Below are 19,344 nucleotides of genomic sequence, written 5' to 3'. Positions count from 1 at the left end.
CAGCCCTTGATAAAATAATATTTGGAAATTGACTGAAAAATACTGCTAATATTTCAAATTACTAGCATTTATTTACAGTAACTCAACATTCTTGAAATGTAAATTTAATCTCTAACTGAAAAGAACTATTGTAATAATAAACTGGCATTAGTTACTATATGTATAGGAATGCTAGTATCATTCTGAATGTATTCTTATTTCCTAATTCTTTTGATTACCTTTTGCTGTTAGCATTTACAAAGCATCTATTTTAAAAATGACAATTATTTACATCTATAAGTGGCCTTGAAATAGTGACCTTTTTGGGCCATGGTGTGTGTGGTTAAAAAAGTAAAAATAGGCTTTATAACATAAACCTAGTTAGAATACTGATTCTATCTCTACCACCTCCTAGCTGTGCACAGTAAGTCCCCTACATACGAACAAGTTCCATTCTGAGAGTGTGTTTGTAAGTCCAACAAAGTTAGCTTAGGTACCCAACTAACACAATTGGCTACATAGTACTGTACTGTAATAGGTTTACAATAGTTTTCACACAAATAATTCATACAAAACAAGCAAACACAAAAAATAAAGAAAACATTTTTAATCTTACAGTACAGTATTTTGAAAATATGGTAGTACAGTACAACAGGTGGCATACAGGGGCTGGCATCGAGTGAACAGGCAAGAAGAGTTACTGACTGGAGGAGGGAGAAGAGGTGGGAGATGGTAGAGCTGAAGGATCGTCAGCAATAGGAGACGAGGGCAAGCTGCAATCTCACTCACGCCTGACATTGATGGAACACGTGTTCGCATCTTTGAAAGTTCGCAACTTGAAGATTCGTATGTAGGGGACTTACTGTACAGATTACATTAGAAAAATTCTGATTCTCAGTGCCCTCACCTTTAAAAAAATAGGTTTTCTATCACAAAAGTTTATTCCAAATATGCAATGTACATATATAGCATGTGGCACATAATACATGTTCAATAAATAGTTATCTTCATCCATCAAAGATTAATGCCTCCTTATTTGGCTCTAGCCACACTAACCTTGTTGGAGTTTGAGGGAAGAACTGAACTTGTTCTGCCTCACAGTTTTTATACTAGCTGCTCTCTGTGTTTGGAAAGCTCTTCCCGTCTATTTTTACAATAGTTGCCTCTTAGCATTCAGGTCTCTGATTAAACCTCTCTTTCCCTGAACATTCTATCTGTAGAAGATTATATTTTCCAAAGACAGTTGTAACAGTATCTCCCATCTCACATGCTCTTTTACAATGTAGAGGTGGGGTCTATGTTACTACCCCTTAAATATGTGTAGGCTTAGGAATTCTAAACCAATAAGCATATGACAGAAATGATGTGCAGTTCCTGAAACAAAGCCATAAAAGGGGATTCACAGAGAAATGTTCATAGCAGCATTACCAGCCAAAACCTGGAAGCAACCCAAATGTCCATCAGCTGCTGAATGGATAAATAAAATGTGTTTATGTTCATACAATAGAATATTATTTGGCCATAAAAAGGAATGAAGTATCAATAACATGCTGAAGCATGGATGAATCTCGAAAACATACTAAGTAAAAGAAGCCAGACACAAGAGGCCACATATTGTATGATTCCATTTATATGAAATGCCCAGAACAAGCACATCTATAGAGACAGAAAGTAGATTAGTAGTTGTCTGGGATGAGGGGATTTAGGGGAGGAACTAATGTGTACGGGGTTTCTTTGTTGTAGTGATGAAAATATTCTGGAATTAGACAGTGGTGATGATTGCACAAATGTGAACATACTAAAAACCACTACTGTGCACTTTAAAAGGTAGAATTTATGGTATGTGATAACAAAAATTTTAAAAATATACTATGAAGAGAAACTTTCAAAAAACGAATGAAACATTTCTTCATGGTTTGCTAGGTTTTAAAAAAATGGAAGCAGTTTCTAAACTGTTCCCTAGGATGTTCACTTTTAGAACCCACAGCCAAAATAGTCTGGCTACCCTAAAGCCACCAGTATGAGGAAACCAGGCCACTTGGAGAAGCTGAGGCTTTTGAGAGCCCTGTAAGGTACCAGTTGAGAGCCAGCATTAACTGTCAGACACAGAAAGAGGGGAGCTTCCAGATTCCAGCCTCCAGCCAGAGTCACCCCCTGCCGTGCCCCACGTGCCATGGAGCAGTCATTCCTGCTGTCCTGACTCAGAACCTTCAATCACATAAAATGGTTAGGTTTTGCAGTGGTCTGTTTTGTAGTAATAATAATGAGAACACTACCTAACACATCCACCACACCACAACCTCCCTTTATCTAGCTTCTTTTCCTTCATGACATGACACATCTTCATCATATGACATTGTTATATATATATTTTTATTCTGTCTCCCTCCACCAGAAGTGAGTTCCCTGAGAGCAGGGTCCTTTGTGTCTTGTTCGTATAAACACACCACCCAGAAAAATACCCAGTATATAGTAGATGAATAATATATAATTGTTTGAATAAACAAATTAATGAATTAGTATGGAATCCTCAGCATGGGGAGGGCACTAGTTGAAGCTTGCTTTGGTTTGGCATGATTTCCAAAATATAGCTACTGTCATTTCATTAACTCTCCCAATGAAATACTTCCCAATAATTAAGTATGAAAACCCTCACTATTACAAATACAAATTATCACTGTTTCTTTGTTTCTAAGGAAAATCCAAGACGGTTTATAAAACTGTTCACATTCTTGCTGTAGTCATTCAATTATTCTATTTTAATAAATGAAATAAAATAGGCATAATCAAGAAATAAAACACACATGGCCAAGAAATAAAAATGGACTTTATTGTAGTTACCAGTATCCTTGTACTTATATAGTTTATAAAGTTTAACTTATATATATTTTTGCCCTAGAATACCATGTTGAACAAGTGGGAGCAAAACAGATTTGATTCATGTTGAAATCCAGGTCAAAGTAGTAGACACTGCTATTTTTTTAATGCTTAAATGGTTTACTTTGCAAAACATTATATCAGTGTTATTTTTTTCTATGAATGGAAACATAGCCTACCTCTGGTGCCAGATATTCTGGTGTACCACAGAACGTCTTCATGGTGGCTGCATCTGTGATCCCTTCTTTGCAAAGTCCAAAATCTGTAATTTTTATGTGGCCATCTTTATCCAGCATCAAATTCTCCAACTGTGTAGTAAGAAAGACAACATAATTTGTTCTATAGTCTTCAAAAATAGGAAAATACTGTTTTGAAAAATAATTGAATGTTGAATAAGATATTTTGGAAAGAGGACACAGAGTTAATAGAACTTTTCAAAGACAAACCCTGTAGCTTCCTAACTCATGTGTAAAAAGAAACATTTTATCAAATACTTCACAATAATAAATTGATTTTTAAACCCATAGGAGTAAGAGCTGTTATTGCACAAGTTCTGAGAAGTAAAGCCTAATTAACTTCCCAAAGCAAACATCAATCCTCTTTTTTCCTGTTTAAAATAAATTGTGATCTAAACAATCCCAAAGAGACAAGCATCTTCTTCTGGATATATGCAGATGGTTTTCAACCATTTCATTTGGGAGTCTGTTGCTACGATAAAATATTCACTCACAGAAATGTTACTTTGGTGGTGGTTATAAATCAAACCTAAATCTTGTTTTGTAAGGTAAGGCAATATCCTCTTTTACAATTCTTTGTAATAAAGAACTACCAACCCTTTTACACATAAAAAGAATATGAAAGTCAAACATTCAACAGTTAATGAAAACATATAGCACAGGTATTATAAAGTTGGAATCTGTTTGAATCCATTAATACAAAAAGAACAATCTTGAAGACATAATGCAGAAATGCATTCACAAAAAACACGTGAAAAAAAATAGTAGCATGGGCTTCCCTGGTGGCGCAGCTGTTGAGAGTCCGCCTGCCAATGCAGGGGACACGGGTTCGTGCCCCGGTCCGGGAAGATCCCACATGCCGCGGAGCGGCTGGGCCCGTGAGCCATGGCCGCTAAGCCTGTGCGTCCGGAGCCTGTGCTCCGCAATGGGAGAGGCCACAACAGTGAGAGGCCCACGTACCACAAAAAAAAAAAAAAAAAATAGTAGCAGGATGAATGATAATTAACTTACTTAAGGAGTAGATCATTATTCTACTCCTTAACATGATGATGTATGAAAGTGCCTACCCAAACTCTGAAGTCAGTATCAAATTCAAAATAGAACTCCATATAAGAACATAAACAGACAACAATCATATAAAATGTGATGGTGGTATACTCTGTCATATTATCCAATGTCTTATAAACCAGAGACTAAATACAGTTAAGCAAGCTCAGAGTACACGTAAGTCCTTAAGTATAGAACTTAAATGTGCTACCCAACTGAACTCAACGCTCAATATGTTTCGTGCACTGCATAGACTTCAGAAGTGAGTCTGTTTTTGACTTGTCTACAGAGAGCTGAATGAACCATAAATATATTGCTAAACCTTTCAAAAATGAAAGTTCTCTTATTTTATCTAAATTCAGAGAGTTTGCATCTTCCTCATGATTCTCTACTAACTGGACCCCCAAATCAAACCCAATTTGCACAAATGGCAGTAAGTCCTAAATAGGGAAAACAATCAGGAACGTCAAGAATCTGTCTACTTCTCTTTCTGCCTTGAAAACCCTTCTCTTCTTTCTGCTTCTGATTTTCTCCCCTTTTTCCTTCTCTTTCAAACAACACTCTCTTCTTCCTCCTGCTCCTACTTTGCCATAACAAGAAAGAGAAGTATACACTGGAGTGTCTGTTGTTTTGTTGAATGAAAATATATATGCTCTTTTCTTAACTTTTAAAAATATGCTTATTGTTCTAACATATGAATACATCATAACATATAAAAGCAAACCAAATTAAGTTCTTAAAATACTATATCTTTTATAATACACAAAAATTCTTACAAAAAAGTCAAATAATACATAATAATATTGAATAAAATGTGTTTGGTGTATATTATGTCAATTCGCTTTATGTGCTTTACATGCAAAGTGAAACATGATAGTATGCGCTAATGTGCTAATTCTCCACATTCTGACGAGACTATTTTGAAGTGGATAGATACAGAAGTATCAAAACATATAAATACTGTTTTTAATACCAATAAGTACATACATTTTTTAAAATCCCGATTCATACCTAATTCTCTAATCTCATATCTCATTTCCAAGATACCAAGGGTTGAGGGATGAGGAATGAAATGAGATGCAGGGACAGGGTTTGAGTGAAGAATAGGAACAGGATGAAAGTGACCGAGAGTCCCAGTTTACCTAGAACTGAGGGGGGCTCCAAGGATGCAGGACTTTAAAGTTCTACAACTGGGGAAGTTCTAGGCAAAATAGGACAGTTGATCATTCTACTTATTTTATAAATCAGCTTAATTACAATGATATAGTCAGAAATAAGGTCAGCCTACAGGATGACTGTGAGAGATGGGGTAAAGGTCACCATAATGGGGATAAGGTAGCATATTGCATAGGAGGCAGTAGAGAGCAATGTGCATAAGATTATGGAGTCAAGTCAGAGAACTTAAATGTAAATTCAAGTTTTATCTCTTACTGTGTAACCTATTGACATCTATGTGCCTCAACTTCATCTATAACACAGAGTAAATAACAGTAACGATCCAATGTGATTGTTTTGAGAATTAAATGAGATACTGAATGTAGAACTTAATCAATAAATGTATTTGATCATTTATTAAACATGGAGAGTTTAATGGCTGATTCATAATTTATCAAAATGGTGTGTGCTCTTCTATACAAGAGCAAAGTTCAGAAATGGAACCCTATAAAACACTTTTGTCAGCTCGGTGACTTCAATAAAAACACATTTTTTTTTTTTTTTTTGCGGTACGTGGCCCTCTCACTGTTGTGGCCTCTCCCACTGCGGAGCACAGGCTCCGGACGCGCAGGCTCAGCGGCCATGGGTCATGGGCCCAGCCGCTCCGCAGCATGTGGGATCTTCCCACACCGGGGCACGAACCCGTGTCCCCTGCATCGGCAGGCGGACTCTCAACCACTGCGCCACCAGGGAAGCCAAAAAAAACACTTTTTAATATGCAACAATTTCTTTTGAATAAACAACAAAACAAATATTTTACAATTTTTGAGCCAGTTATTTTATAATAGTGTCCACCTTCTTCCATCAATTATTTTTCTTCTCTCACCATCCTGAAATGTCATTTTGCTGAGCATGAATGACAAAAACAACTTGTCCATCAGTATGAACAACAGTCAGAGATATATCACCTTAAAAAAATGATATCCCCAAATCTAATCTTGTATAAAGATAAATTGGGGCTAATTAAATATCCAGTCTGGTTTAAAAAATAAATAATAATTTTATGCAAATGCATAACAAAGTTTTCATAAAATATAAGAACGATCAGTGTTATGATTCACAAATGTGAAGGATGCACAGAATCACCTGGTAATCTTTCCAAAGCAGATCAAAGGCTTAGATATATCAAAAACAACTGGAAATCACTTCCTTAGTGCATTTGACACTAACATAAAGAAGATTTCATCAAACATTTTTAGGGACCCTTCCACTGTGTAAAGGAGGAATAAAAATATTTACAAACCACCTTTCTTTGGTTCTCTCTCCTAAATCTAATGCTTTTCTTCTTCCTTTTCTTAACCATAAAAGGAAAAATGCATATACTGTAACTGACTGTTCAGGTACTCTCTATTATAAAACTTTATATGCATCTGTTTTATTTCCACTGTCAGTCTTAGCATCTGGGATTGAGAGCAGGGCATTATGTTTATGCTTAATGGATGCATCTACCAGCAAAAGCAATGTATGAAGTTAAATAGGAAGTCTGAAAGAAAAGATTATATATTCAAATCTGGGTAATGCTTACAATTTGTATCAGAGGGTTGTTTGTTATCTAATAGTTCATATTTTGAGGAGACAAAAATATTAGACATCCTAGAGTTTCCATTTAAAAAAGGCAACATTTTTTACCCAGTTCAATTGGACAGGCATTATTTGACAGAGGATCTTGATTTGGTAGATTTTGAAATCTTTTTCCTCTGTGCTTTGTGAACAAGAAACTATAGCAAGAAAACACTATGCTCCTTTTTCTGCTCTTGCTGGTGCCTAGAATAAAATTAAACTCTTCCTATTAGAAAGTTTAAGAGTTTTTAACTTTTAAGCTTTTAAAAGCTTTCTAATATACAATTCATATATATTCTAATATCTATCTATGATAAATATACACACACATATATATATCTTTTAGGTATCATTTTAATTAAATGGCTGACACTTTGTGATTAAACAAAGGAATGATAATAGCAGTTCCTAAGGCCTCTGAGAGCTACTGTAGCAATACCAAAAACAAGACCCTTCACTCACTCTTACAAATCCTTTTTAGCACAGTTACATCAGTACCAAGACTGCCTCAGGCTCAAGAATGTAATAAGAAATTCCTCCCCTGCACACTGCATATTTAGGTTTATGGGTATCCAAGTTGCAAATGTCACATGGCTGACCTGCAGGAACTTAATGACCATGGAATTAAGACAGTGTGTTGAAATGCTGAAAGGAAAACTTTGAACCTTCCTAAGATGGAAAAGAATTCACAATATACAACAGCAGAGATCCCATCTAGGTTGGGGTTTAAGAAATACTACATTTAAGAATTTACTACACTTGAGTAACATAGCCCAATAGTATAAGTTAATGTTAGAGGTGGAAGGGGTTCTTAGTAGCAGTGGCTTAAATTATAAAAGAGGGAATCCAGAGTGACTGGTTAGAAGTGGGAGTTAGAGGATGTGTCTTGAGACTCTGTATGTAACGTAAGCACACTGTTTCATTCAGACCGCTGGTTTATTTAGGAGCTGAGGAAGATTGGGAGGGCTGTGATATAAGGCTCTCTGAAACCATCCCTTTGTGCCATCACTGAGTCTTAGAAATTATCTAAATCTATCTGGCAGTTTCTCACGTTAACAATGTAAGTGGTTAAATTAACCATTAAATTTCTGATTAGGTAGAAAACAAGATTAGATTTTCCACAAGTAGAATACAGTAGCAATTTATGCATTATTCTTGCCCCTCCCCCTGTCATAAACTCTTGGGAGAAATGAATTCATTTTTAGAAATATTTATTTATTTTTGGCTGTGCTGGGTCTTTGTTGCTGTGCACAGGATTTCTCTAGTTGCGGCGAGCGGGGGCTACTCTTCGTTGCGGTGCACAGGCTTCTCATTGCAGTGGCTTCTCTTGTTGTGGAGCACGGGCTCTAGGTGCGTGGGCTTCAGTAGTTGTGGCACATGGGCTCAGTAGTTGTGGCACATGCGCTTAGTTGCTCTGCAGCATGCGGGATCCTCCCAGACCAGGGATAGAACCCGTGTCCCCTACATTGGCAGGCGGATTCTTAACCACTACGCCACCAGGGAAGTCCCAGAAATTAATTCTTAATGAAATTCCAGTATCAGTACCTTTGCAAATGTCCCTAGTTCAGCCTATTCTATCCTTGGATGGCCATGGTCGTTGAAAAGAAAGGTTATATTGAATACTTACAAAAACAAGAGCTAAGCAGAAAAGTTTTCAAAAAAACTTGTACTACTGACACAGTCTTAGGAGGGATTTCTTCAAATTTTTATGCTATCGTAAAGCAATATCAGTTTTTCCTAAGTAATCACAAAGAATTTGGGTCCTTACTGAAGCAAAATTTAATATCATGACATGTATTGATAAATTATGCAAACTTACTTTTTAAACTACAACAAAAGTTGCAATAATTTATCTGTTGCTGTGAACACCAATTTATTAGGAACTATGAACTGATAAAATGTCTTAAATTAACTTGCACATGAAATAAGGCTTTGCCTCTAATGATGAATGGGTCAGTGGCAAACAGGTACTGATTTACTTGAGAGGTGCAGCTACCATAAGTATCTCAAATGGATTTGTATTTGAATAAACACAAGGTTATTAGTAAGGAGAAGACAGGGACCAATCTGAGGCAAATCAAAGTGGGTACCTAAATCAGTTTTTGATAATGTTATTTTGAATATATTTTGTATAAATATATTTAAAACATTCCTTCTCTTATCTTTGGCAGCTTTATTCAAATTTTAGATTTACAAAGATCTCCTAGAATTAATCCAATGAATTCCCCCACCTAAAGTTCATTTCATCTCTAGAAAGGCAGAATGGTGTAATAAAAAGAACATTATACCTGGAGCTAGGATTCATGGAATCCAATAATCTTGACTATGTCACCAACTTAGTCCATTACTTTGAGTAAATCCCTTACTAGGCTTCTAGTCTTCAATGAGCTCAGCTGTAAACTATGGGTCAGCTCTAAATTTCTACGACTCTACCTAAAGATCTCATTCTATCATGTGCAATATGGATACAAACAACACGTATAAATTTTGAATGTCTGACTTTTTACATTATCCATTCTTCTCGGTGTATGTTCCATGGATTCTGTCCAATGCTATACATTTACTTAAGGTTATATTAAAAAGTAAATAAATTTAGAGAGCAGAGGCCACTTAATTGTCTAATAAAGTTAGTGGTCTGTTTATATGGTAACTACATGGCTGGTATTCATATACAAAGTATTAGTACTGTGGCTTAATAAATTTAGTCTAATTTCATCATCAGAAAGGATGGAGCAACAAAACTCATTAAATGAACTTCAATGTACCAATATGTTGATTCATTAATGAGAAATGATCAATGGAGATACTGACCAAAACCATCCCAATTATATCATTCCTTAATCAATGCTAGCAATCAAGTGAGTATTCTTCTGTTTCTTTAGACTAATAATTCCATCTTCCAGCTTTAAGCATTATGGATACATTACTAAGTACTTCAAAATTATTCTCATTTTCTTAAATCCAGGAAATCCTCCCCCTTCTCCCTACAAACAGAATTCATAAAATATAAAGTGGGAATGGTGGGGGGGAGTAGATCAGGCAGAGAAGAGCTAACTACTTCTAAGTAAATTTGGAAATGCTATATAACTTATGTTTTATCATACCATATAACTAAATTCTTTTTTAAAATTCTGGATTCAAGACATTTAAACATTATAGGATTATTTGGCCATTCAGACATCAGATATAGGGATGCGGAATTCTGCCACTCCTGGCTATAAAAAGCTGCAGGCTAAATATAATCATATTGTTGATTCATATCCATCTCTGGTCTATTTGGGCACTTAGTTGATCATCCCTGATATAGATATAGTTGCATAGTTCATTCTTCCTAAAAACAGAATTTTATAGCTTCTTTAATTAATAATATGTTAAGAAATAAAACAATAAAGAAGATGTGGCACATATATACAATGGAATATTACTCAGCCATAAAAAGAAACGAAACTGAGTTATTTGTAGTGAGGTGGATGGACCTAGAGTCTGTCATACAGAGTGAAGTAAGTCAGAAAGGTTCTGAAGAACCTAGGGGCAGGATGGGAATAAAGATGCAGACATAGAGAATGGACTTGGAAGTGAGGACATAGGGAGGGGGAAGGGTAAGCTGGGATGAAATGAGAGAGTGGCATGGACATATATACACTACCAAATGTAAAATGGATGGCTAGTGGGAAGCAGTCACATAGCACAGGGAGATCAGCTCGGTGCTTTGTGACCACCTAGAGGGATAGGATAGGGAGGGTGGGAGGGAGACGCAAGACGGAGGAGATACGGGGATATATGTATATGTATGGCTGATTCACTTTGTTATAAAGCAGAAACTAACACACCATTGTAGAGCAATTATACTCCAATAAAGATGTTAAAAAATACATACTATATTTCACTGTCATCATGTAAAATAATATTTTTTGAGATAGTTACTTCTTAGGGATCATTCATAATACAAATGTATATGATAGCAACATCTTAAAATAACTTAGACAACTGCTTAAATAATTAGATAACTTAAGAATCACAGGTGTTTAAAAAGGAGTGAATGGGAGCGAGGGGATAATTGTGATTTCTCTTATGTGCTATAATATGTAAATATATGCCTTATTTCATAGAAACAGAATTTCATAAAAGACTAGTATAACTTCTATCTCTACAAATCATATTTTAAATGAATTAGTACTTGATAAATAAAGCAATTCTGTGTCAGATTTTAATAGGTCAAGATTATCATATGATTTACTTTTTAAGAAAGTAAGATTGTCACATTTAGAACTTGTTCAGAGTGTGTCATGGTACAAATTTCCTTAATATGACCAATCTAATTCAAAACAGTGTCACGAGAATTACTGCTATCTTTTATGAGTTACTCCGGGGGTCAGCAAAATATGGCTTGTAGGTGAAATCTTGCCTACTGCCTGTTTTTGTAATTAAAGTTTTACTGGAACACAGCCAGACACGCTCATTTACATATTGTCTGTGGCTGCTTTCACCCTACAACAGCAGCACTGAGGAGTTGTAAAAGACACTGTAAGAGCAGCAAAGCCTAAAATAGTTACTCTCTGGCCTTCACAGAAAGTTTGCCAATCCCTGAGCTATTCTGAGGGTCTTAACAGAAAGAAACTTAGAGAAATAAAGTCACTATTACTGATAAAACAAATACAGTGCTTTTCAAAATGGAAATTAAACAAATTGATAAAAGGCTATATTAAAATGCTTCAGGTATTTAAACCCACTAAAAATTTAATACCAAATCAAATATTTTCCTTCCCCCAAGTAATCTTATTTATTATAAAAATTTCTTCATAATACATCACAGGATGTTAGAATATAATAATGAAATTTATTTTAAAATGTCACTTGCAAAGTTACTTGACTTATAATCAGATGTTTAACACTACTCATTACACTTTCAGAAAAATGAAACTATTATTGATAGATCATATTTGATCAGAGCAGTCAAGAAGAACTTATTTAGCATGTCAAAAACTCGGACATAAAACTACTACACATTTATCAGTGAATGAAATTTCCTGTCAAATACAGTGAACCAAATTCTTAAACAGAGTGGTTTTATTTCCCAACTAAATCTGCTTTTCTCCAAACTGTGTAACTTTGTAATTACTTTGTGTTTGTCCCTACAGCCTCTGCGAAAACAAATTCTGATTACTTTTCTTTTTTACCTTGAGATCACGGTACACAATCTTTCCGGAATGTAGATAGTCCAAAGCAGAGACAATTTCTGCACCATAGAAACGTGTGCGGTCCTCAGAGAACACCCTCTCTCTCGACAAATGGAAAAACAGCTGCAGGGTAAACAGCAGGGACAGGATTGTAATAATTACTGATTTAGTGGGGGAAATTAACACAAACATAAAACACCTCTCATCACCATATTGTGATGATAGATAGTGTACTCTCAGCGGACACTGAGCAGTCTTAGACAGCAGCTGGCTTATCTTTTCCAGGTTTCCAAGGGGAGACTGCGAGCTGTTAAATCAGCACTTTAATCAATATACCAATCTTGTTTAAGGCATTCTGCTTGCTACCCATTTAACCTTCAGTTACCAGAGGAAAAAGTATGCATCATCAGATTACAACTCCCACTCAGTATACTGTTGCTTCACTCTTTCAAGGATTAGGTATTGAGACTTTATTAAAATAAATGCACATAAGCATAGATGGAATATTTCGACTTAATTATCTGAGTTACACTTGATTTCAAAGAAAGGACTGCTGATTTGTGGAACCTTATTTATGTGAACTTGTTAAATTCTACAACTCTTGATTCATCATGATACCTCTAGAAATGTTTTCAGTGTTTAAATCCATGTTTTCTGCAATGAGAAACTGTGAGGCTTTACATTTTCAATTTACGTTAGTAATGCCCAAAATGGACTGAGAAGCTCCCATTATTCCCCTAATAGTTCTCAATGCACACTCTTCCTATTTCAATAATAATTAACTATGACACCAACCTTTTCTCATGTAATCACTTAAAACTATAAGCCCATCCATTTCCTGTTAACAACAGTCAACAAGTATTTATTGGGTGCTCACTGTGGTCAAGCATCCAGCTCTCCATTTAGACAGCCTCTTTATTTAAGAAACTGCCCGTCTCAGCTCTCAGTTCAATAATGTATATGAGGAAGGAGCTGGTTTCAGGCACTATGAATTGACTGCTGACCTTTTTGTGTACTGTTTCACTGTATTAAGAAATCCACCAAGAGCAACAAAAGATGGTTCGCAGTGCTGAGTACACTGCGAGTATCACAGTAGGTACTCAATACATGTCTTTGATTAAAGAAATGAACAATCAGTCAATGCATTCTTGACTGCAAGATCAGAAATTAACTATATTTTCACATAGATTACTTCTACAAACTGCTTCTACAAATTTATAAGAATTATGGTTAACTGAGATTTGTTTCTCACACACCAAATCATAATTTAGGTAACATAAAAGAGGTTCTCTATAGATTCCATCTTCCCTTTTCCCACCTTCAACTCCACTTAAGAGTTTATCATTATTTTAAGATAAAATTTATGCATAACCCATTGTCATAGTAAAGAGAGAAGAGGTAATATCATGTAACTATTGCCGAAAAAGACTGGTTCAACATTACTTATAGTAAAACTAAAATGTTTGGCAGATAGTCTCTAAACTTTAATGCTCTCTACTATGTTGTCATATTTTATCAAATCTAAGATGCTGTTGATTGCAACTCCACCAACTTTTTATGTTAATACCAAGAAAAAAAAATGAGGTCAATTAAAACGATGACACACCATCAAATATAAAAGGCACTCTGACTGAAGAAATGTTCAATGTGTCTTATAAATGACCAAATATACTATGCCAAAAATCAAACCAATGTATAAAATTACTCAGGGATATGCTTCAAAATTCATTCATTTTATACAGGCACATACATGTGATTAATGCTCTACCATTCAAACAAAGACAGGAAGTAGAAAGAAGCATGGATCATCAGTAAAACCATTCTGAAATATTTCTAGGTCAAAGTAATTTCTGTCATCCTTTAATACAAAATATAACCAATTTTGACAAAGGAACCCCTGTGACCCAGATTTATGGTAGTCTTCTAATGAGATGAAAGTAGTAGTTAGATTTCTAAATTTTCTTCAAATGTCAAGCCTAGTACCCACTCATCTACAACACAAAAGATATAGATCTTCCCTAAATCAACATAATACATGCAGGCTTCTAGATCTTTATTTAGACCATAAATCTTCAATTTGTCTTCCAGCCAATTTCTGTAAAAATATCAGCTAAAAAAAAAAGCTACTTAAGGAGAAGAACTCTATTTATTTCTCAATCTGCTCTCCTCTGATGTCTACCCTTGCTACTTTATGGAACTTATTCCTGTTAACATAACCAAGAACCTCTCGTTCTGGAGCTTAGAACATCACTTATTACCCTCTCCTTCTTATAAACATTCCTTGGCTTTGGTACTACAACTCTCCTGATTTTCTCTGAATATTCCTTCTAAGTTTCTACCTTGGCTTTGAAACAACTTTCCATTTAGTGAGCATCAATTATGTTAAAGTCACTGTTATTGGACACTGGGAAGAGAAAAAGAGGGCATATAATGGTGATTAAGACATAATCCCTGACCTTAAGAAATTCAACCCGATGAAGGAGATATATGCACAGATAAAAAACAAGAGAGCTATGAGAGATTCTGTAATTCCAATATTAAAAATGCTTTGGAGGCAAAGGATGATTAATCTTTATTGGAATGATCTGAGGAGACTTCACAGATAAGGTAGCATCTCACGTTTTGAAGGATGGATTTTTCACAAATGGAGAATATAAGGGAAGCATACAAAACAGTGCAAGTTTTATCCATCTTAATATTTTGACCACAGCCTAGTAATAGTACATCAACATAGTAGGTAATTAATAAATGTATGTGGAACAAATTAATCCCTCTTAATATCCACCTTAATATTTTGACCACAAGTTCTATCCTTCTTAATATTTTGACCACAGCCTAGTATAGTCCATCAACATAGGAGGTAATTAATAGATGTATGTAGAAGAAATTAATTCTAAAGAAAAAAAATAGTAATGGCAAGGAAACAACACATAGGGAGGGAATGTAGCTGAAGAACAATAATACACATTCATGATAATGACAGAACTTAAGCAAAAAAAAGAAAAAAACAAAAAAAACCCCACAAAGATGAGGCCAGATTGTTTAGGACCTTGACTGCTATGATATGGTTTAGAGATTAATTTTGTAGATAAGGAGTGTCAAAGACATTTGGGTTAAAAATTTTAGCATAATTTTATTTATTTATTCTTGGCTGTGTTGGGTCTTTGTTGCTGCGCATTGGCTCTCTCTAGTTGTGGCGAGTGGGGGATACTATTTGTTGTGGTGTGCAGGCTTCTCTTGTTGCGGAGCATGGGCTCTAGGAGCACAGGCTTCAGTAGTTGTGGCACATGGGCTCAGTAGTTGTGGCTCGCAGGCTCCAGAGTGCAGGCTTAGTAGTTGTGGCACACGGGCTTAGCTGCTCCGCGGCATGTGGGATCTTCCCGGACCAGGGCTTAAACACATGTCCCCTGCATTGGCAGGAGGATTCTTAACCACTGTGCCACCAGGAAAGTCCAAAAAAAATTAGCATAATTTTAAGTACACAACTCTGGCAGCAACTAGAGAATCAATTAAAAAAATCTGAGACTACAGTAGTCAGATAAACAATTCATAAAGTGCAACAAAACTTACTGAACACCAATTCGGTACAACCACTGTGAAAAAGCTGCAGACACAATGAGAGGAAATGGTACCAATCTGAAAGAATATCACTATTTGGTTAGAACAACCAGATATATAAATAATTCCACTAAAATATGTAGTTATAAAATAGAAAGCACACATAAAGAAGTGAATAAGTATGTTTGGTAATATAAGAAGTAACCTTTGAGCTGGATAAGAGCTTCTGAGGAACATTAGTGCTAGTAACAGACCTTTCAAGAGTCAATATTCCAGAGGGAACTAGCTTGCACCATTTGTGCAAAGGCAGAGAGCAACAGTGTTGAAGTTTCCCTAAGGATGGCTGAGTAGGTGTTGCTGCCAGCAGTGTAAAGGAAAAGAATGGGGATGGAGACAGAGGAGCAATGGATTTTATTTTGACCTGTTGACATTTAAATAAGAACTTGATAGCACAGCTTCAGAACTATGGGACCAAAGGGTATAAAGGTAAATGTGTGAGTCATTTATATAAAGGATACTGTTGACACCAAGGAAGCAAGGTATAGCCCAGAAATTTAGTAGGAACTGCAAACAGAGTTAAGGTCAGAATTTTAGGGTATGACTGCACATAAGGACAGGAAAAAGAAGCAGAACAGGATATTAAGATAGAGTCCTAAAAGAAATACAAACAGAAAGAATACCTGAAGAATAAAGGAAAAGAAAGTTTCAGGAAGGAAATTAACATTTACCAGGCATAGGAATTAGGTCATACGTTACCTTTCGGGGAAGAGATGTCATACTTAGGTGGGCTAAGAAGAGAATATAAAGGTAGAAATGGTATGTGACTCTTTTAGAAAAAATGAATGAAATGAGACAAGATATTATTGAAACAAGATTTTTGCTCAATATATTAATGCTCTCAAGAAAACTTCTGTCTGAAGAAATTGAGAGATACTATAAAGCTACAATTCATATGGAATAGGCATACAAATTAAAAGAAATATCAATGAAATCAGGTGGCCAGAAACAGGTTACTTTATAAAAATTTAGAATATGGTAAAGTTGATGATTACACATAAGGATATGAAGTATATGGGGAAAAAATGACCATTTAATAAATGGTGCCACAATATTTGCTTAACTTTGGAGAAAAGTCAGAAGAGTGTCATTATTGAACATGCAGGCATTCAGTAGATATTTCAAAGAAGTCGGAGTAAAAGCTAAACCATACATTAACAAAGCTAACAAACAAGAGTGTAAAATATCATATTTGCAAATAACTGCTCTCCAGAACAAGATGTAACACTCTTTGAAGGAAGATAACAAAATCTAAACACTCAAGTAAAATCAAAGTATCTAGTATACAATCAACAATTACTAGGCATGAGAAGATGCAGGAAAATATGACCCGTCACCAACAAAAAAGTCAGTCATTAGAAACAGACCTCAAAAATAACAGAGATGATGGTATTAATAGACAGTAACTTTAAAGCAGTACAGGAACATAAAGAAGAGATAATGGGAAATAGAAATAAATAGGATGTTTAAAGATGAAACATATAATATCTGAATAAAAATTTCACTAGATGGGATTAACAACAGATTAGACATTGCAAGAGAAAAGGCAAATGAACAAGAAATCATAGCAGAAGAAAACTATATAAATTGCACCTGAAAAAAATAAAAATCTCAGCAACCTCTTGAACAGCGTCAAGGAGTCTAACATATGGATAACAGCAGATCCTGAGAGAGGGAGACATCTGCAAAATGACTGAATTTTTCCAAACTAGGATAAAAAAGATAAATGCACAGACTAGGTATTTCAACGAAACTCAGTGAGATGAAAACTAACAAACAGGCATGAATACTCAGAACATAACCAGTCAGATCACACTAAAATTGCTGAAAAACCAGTGACAGAAAATCTTTTAAAAATTCTGAAGGAAAAAAAACACAATACATACAGAAGAACGAATAGGAGAATTTCCCCAGACTTCTTCTCAGAAACTATATAAGTGAAAGGACAATGGAACAATATGTCCAAATTGCTGAAAGAGAAAAAATGCATCCTAAAATTTTGCATCCAGTGGAAATATCCATAAAATATAAAGGTTAGAGACTTCTGTTTTGACCATGATATAAAATAAATAAAACAAGGATTTTCATACATTAAGCATTAGGCTTCAAGGTACAGTGACTCCAAAGAAAAGGGAAACAAGGTGGTAATTATGGTTGTTCCAGCTTGCTGCCTGGAGAGACCATCCAGAATGTAACACAGGGAAAGAAAACCAAAACAGAACCTGTGGAATTCTTGAAGTAAGGATAGAGAGTTCAGAGACTGGGGAGGCCAAAGTAGCTGTAATTCATGAGGCAGAGAACCACAAAGAGGAGAACTCCAGGGACCTGCAATGAACTGCCTCTGAGTCTTACTAATCAGCACACGTATATGAGGAAAATTCTGAGGCCAGGGAAAAGAGCCATTGGAAAGAATCAGGTGAAAAAAATCACAGGCTCATAGAGCTAAAAATACTTTTTGTTCTCACCAGGCAAAATGGGAAAACTTCTTAAGAAATGTGGCACCCACTAGAGTCCTTGAGGATACTGCCTCTATAGTGCAGCAGTATTAGTGTTAGAGCAAAGGACACACACATATGTCAAAAGTGTTAGAGCAAAGGACACACACATATGCCAAAGGTGTCAAGGTCATTCAATGGGGCAAAGGATAGACTTTTCAACAATAGATTCTGGAATAACCAAATATCCACATGGGATAAAAAATGAACTTCAATCCTTAGCTTACAGCATAAATAAAAAATATCATAAACCTAAATGTAATAGCACAATTATAAAAGTTATAAAAGGAAATATAGGAGAAAATATTTGTCATCCATGATAGACAAAGATTTCTTAGATAGTATTTAAAAAAAACAAAGAAGACAAACTGATAAATTGGATTTCAAAATTTAAAACTTCTGTTGCTCAGAAAATATCACTGAGACAATGAAAAGGCAAGGTACAGTCTGAGAGGAACTATTTATAATACACTCATTTGGCAAACTATTTGTAACCACAATATGTAAAGAACTATTATAATTTAACAATAAGATAGCCCAATTAATAAATAGACAAAATATTCAAACATACAGGTAAAAAAATGTATGCGAATGGCCAATATGTGAAAATATATTTAATATCATTAGTCATCAAAAACTGCAACTCAAAACCAACCACAATAATATACTTCTATATACATATTAGAATGACTAAAATTAAAAAGAATGACCACACCAAGAGTTGGTGTGGATATGGAACAACTAGAATTCTTGTGGCATTGATACTAGGAATGCAAAATGACACAACTACTTTGGAAAGCAGTTTTGGAATTTTTCAAAATGTAAACATATGCTTATTATAAACTCAACAATTATACTCCCCAGTATTTAGCCAAGAAAAAAGAAAACTTGTACATGTATGTGCATATCAGCTTTATTCATAGTAGGCGATGACTAGAAACAATCCAAATGTACACCAAAAGCAGGACAGATTAAAAAACATCGATATAGCATGCTCATGACTCAGCAATGAAGGAACAAACTACTGAGACATGGATAATCTCAAAAACATTAGGCTGAGCAAAAGAAACAGAAACAGACATAAAAGAGTACATATTGTATGATTCCATTTCCTTAAAATTTAAAAAAGGTAAATCAAATCTT

General features: G+C 35.2%; 1 protein-coding gene across 3 annotated transcripts in view; it reads right to left on the bottom strand.

Annotated features, from left to right (window-relative positions):
* AKT3 (AKT serine/threonine kinase 3) overlaps positions 1-19,344 on the bottom strand; it is a 320,125-nt gene that overhangs the window by 95,756 nt on the left and 205,025 nt on the right. For all 3 annotated transcript variants that reach the window (XM_089919467.1, XM_089919426.1, XM_089919512.1), the window contains exons 8-9: positions 12,092-12,214; positions 3,036-3,164 (exon numbers count right to left, since the gene is read on the bottom strand). In XM_089919467.1, the coding sequence (XP_089775593.1) occupies positions 3,036-3,164; positions 12,092-12,214 (252 nt within the window). The remainder of the gene's footprint in view (positions 1-3,035; positions 3,165-12,091; positions 12,215-19,344) is intronic.

The sequence above is a fragment of the Delphinapterus leucas genome, chromosome 1 (genome assembly GCF_059928025.1).
Source record: "Delphinapterus leucas isolate spDelLeu-1000000601 "Yukka" chromosome 1, BTC_Dleu_Yukka2, whole genome shotgun sequence".
Lineage (NCBI taxonomy): Eukaryota > Metazoa > Chordata > Mammalia > Artiodactyla > Monodontidae > Delphinapterus > Delphinapterus leucas.
The sequence above is the reverse complement of the archived record's forward strand: the minus strand, read 5'-3'. Positions and strand labels throughout refer to the sequence as shown.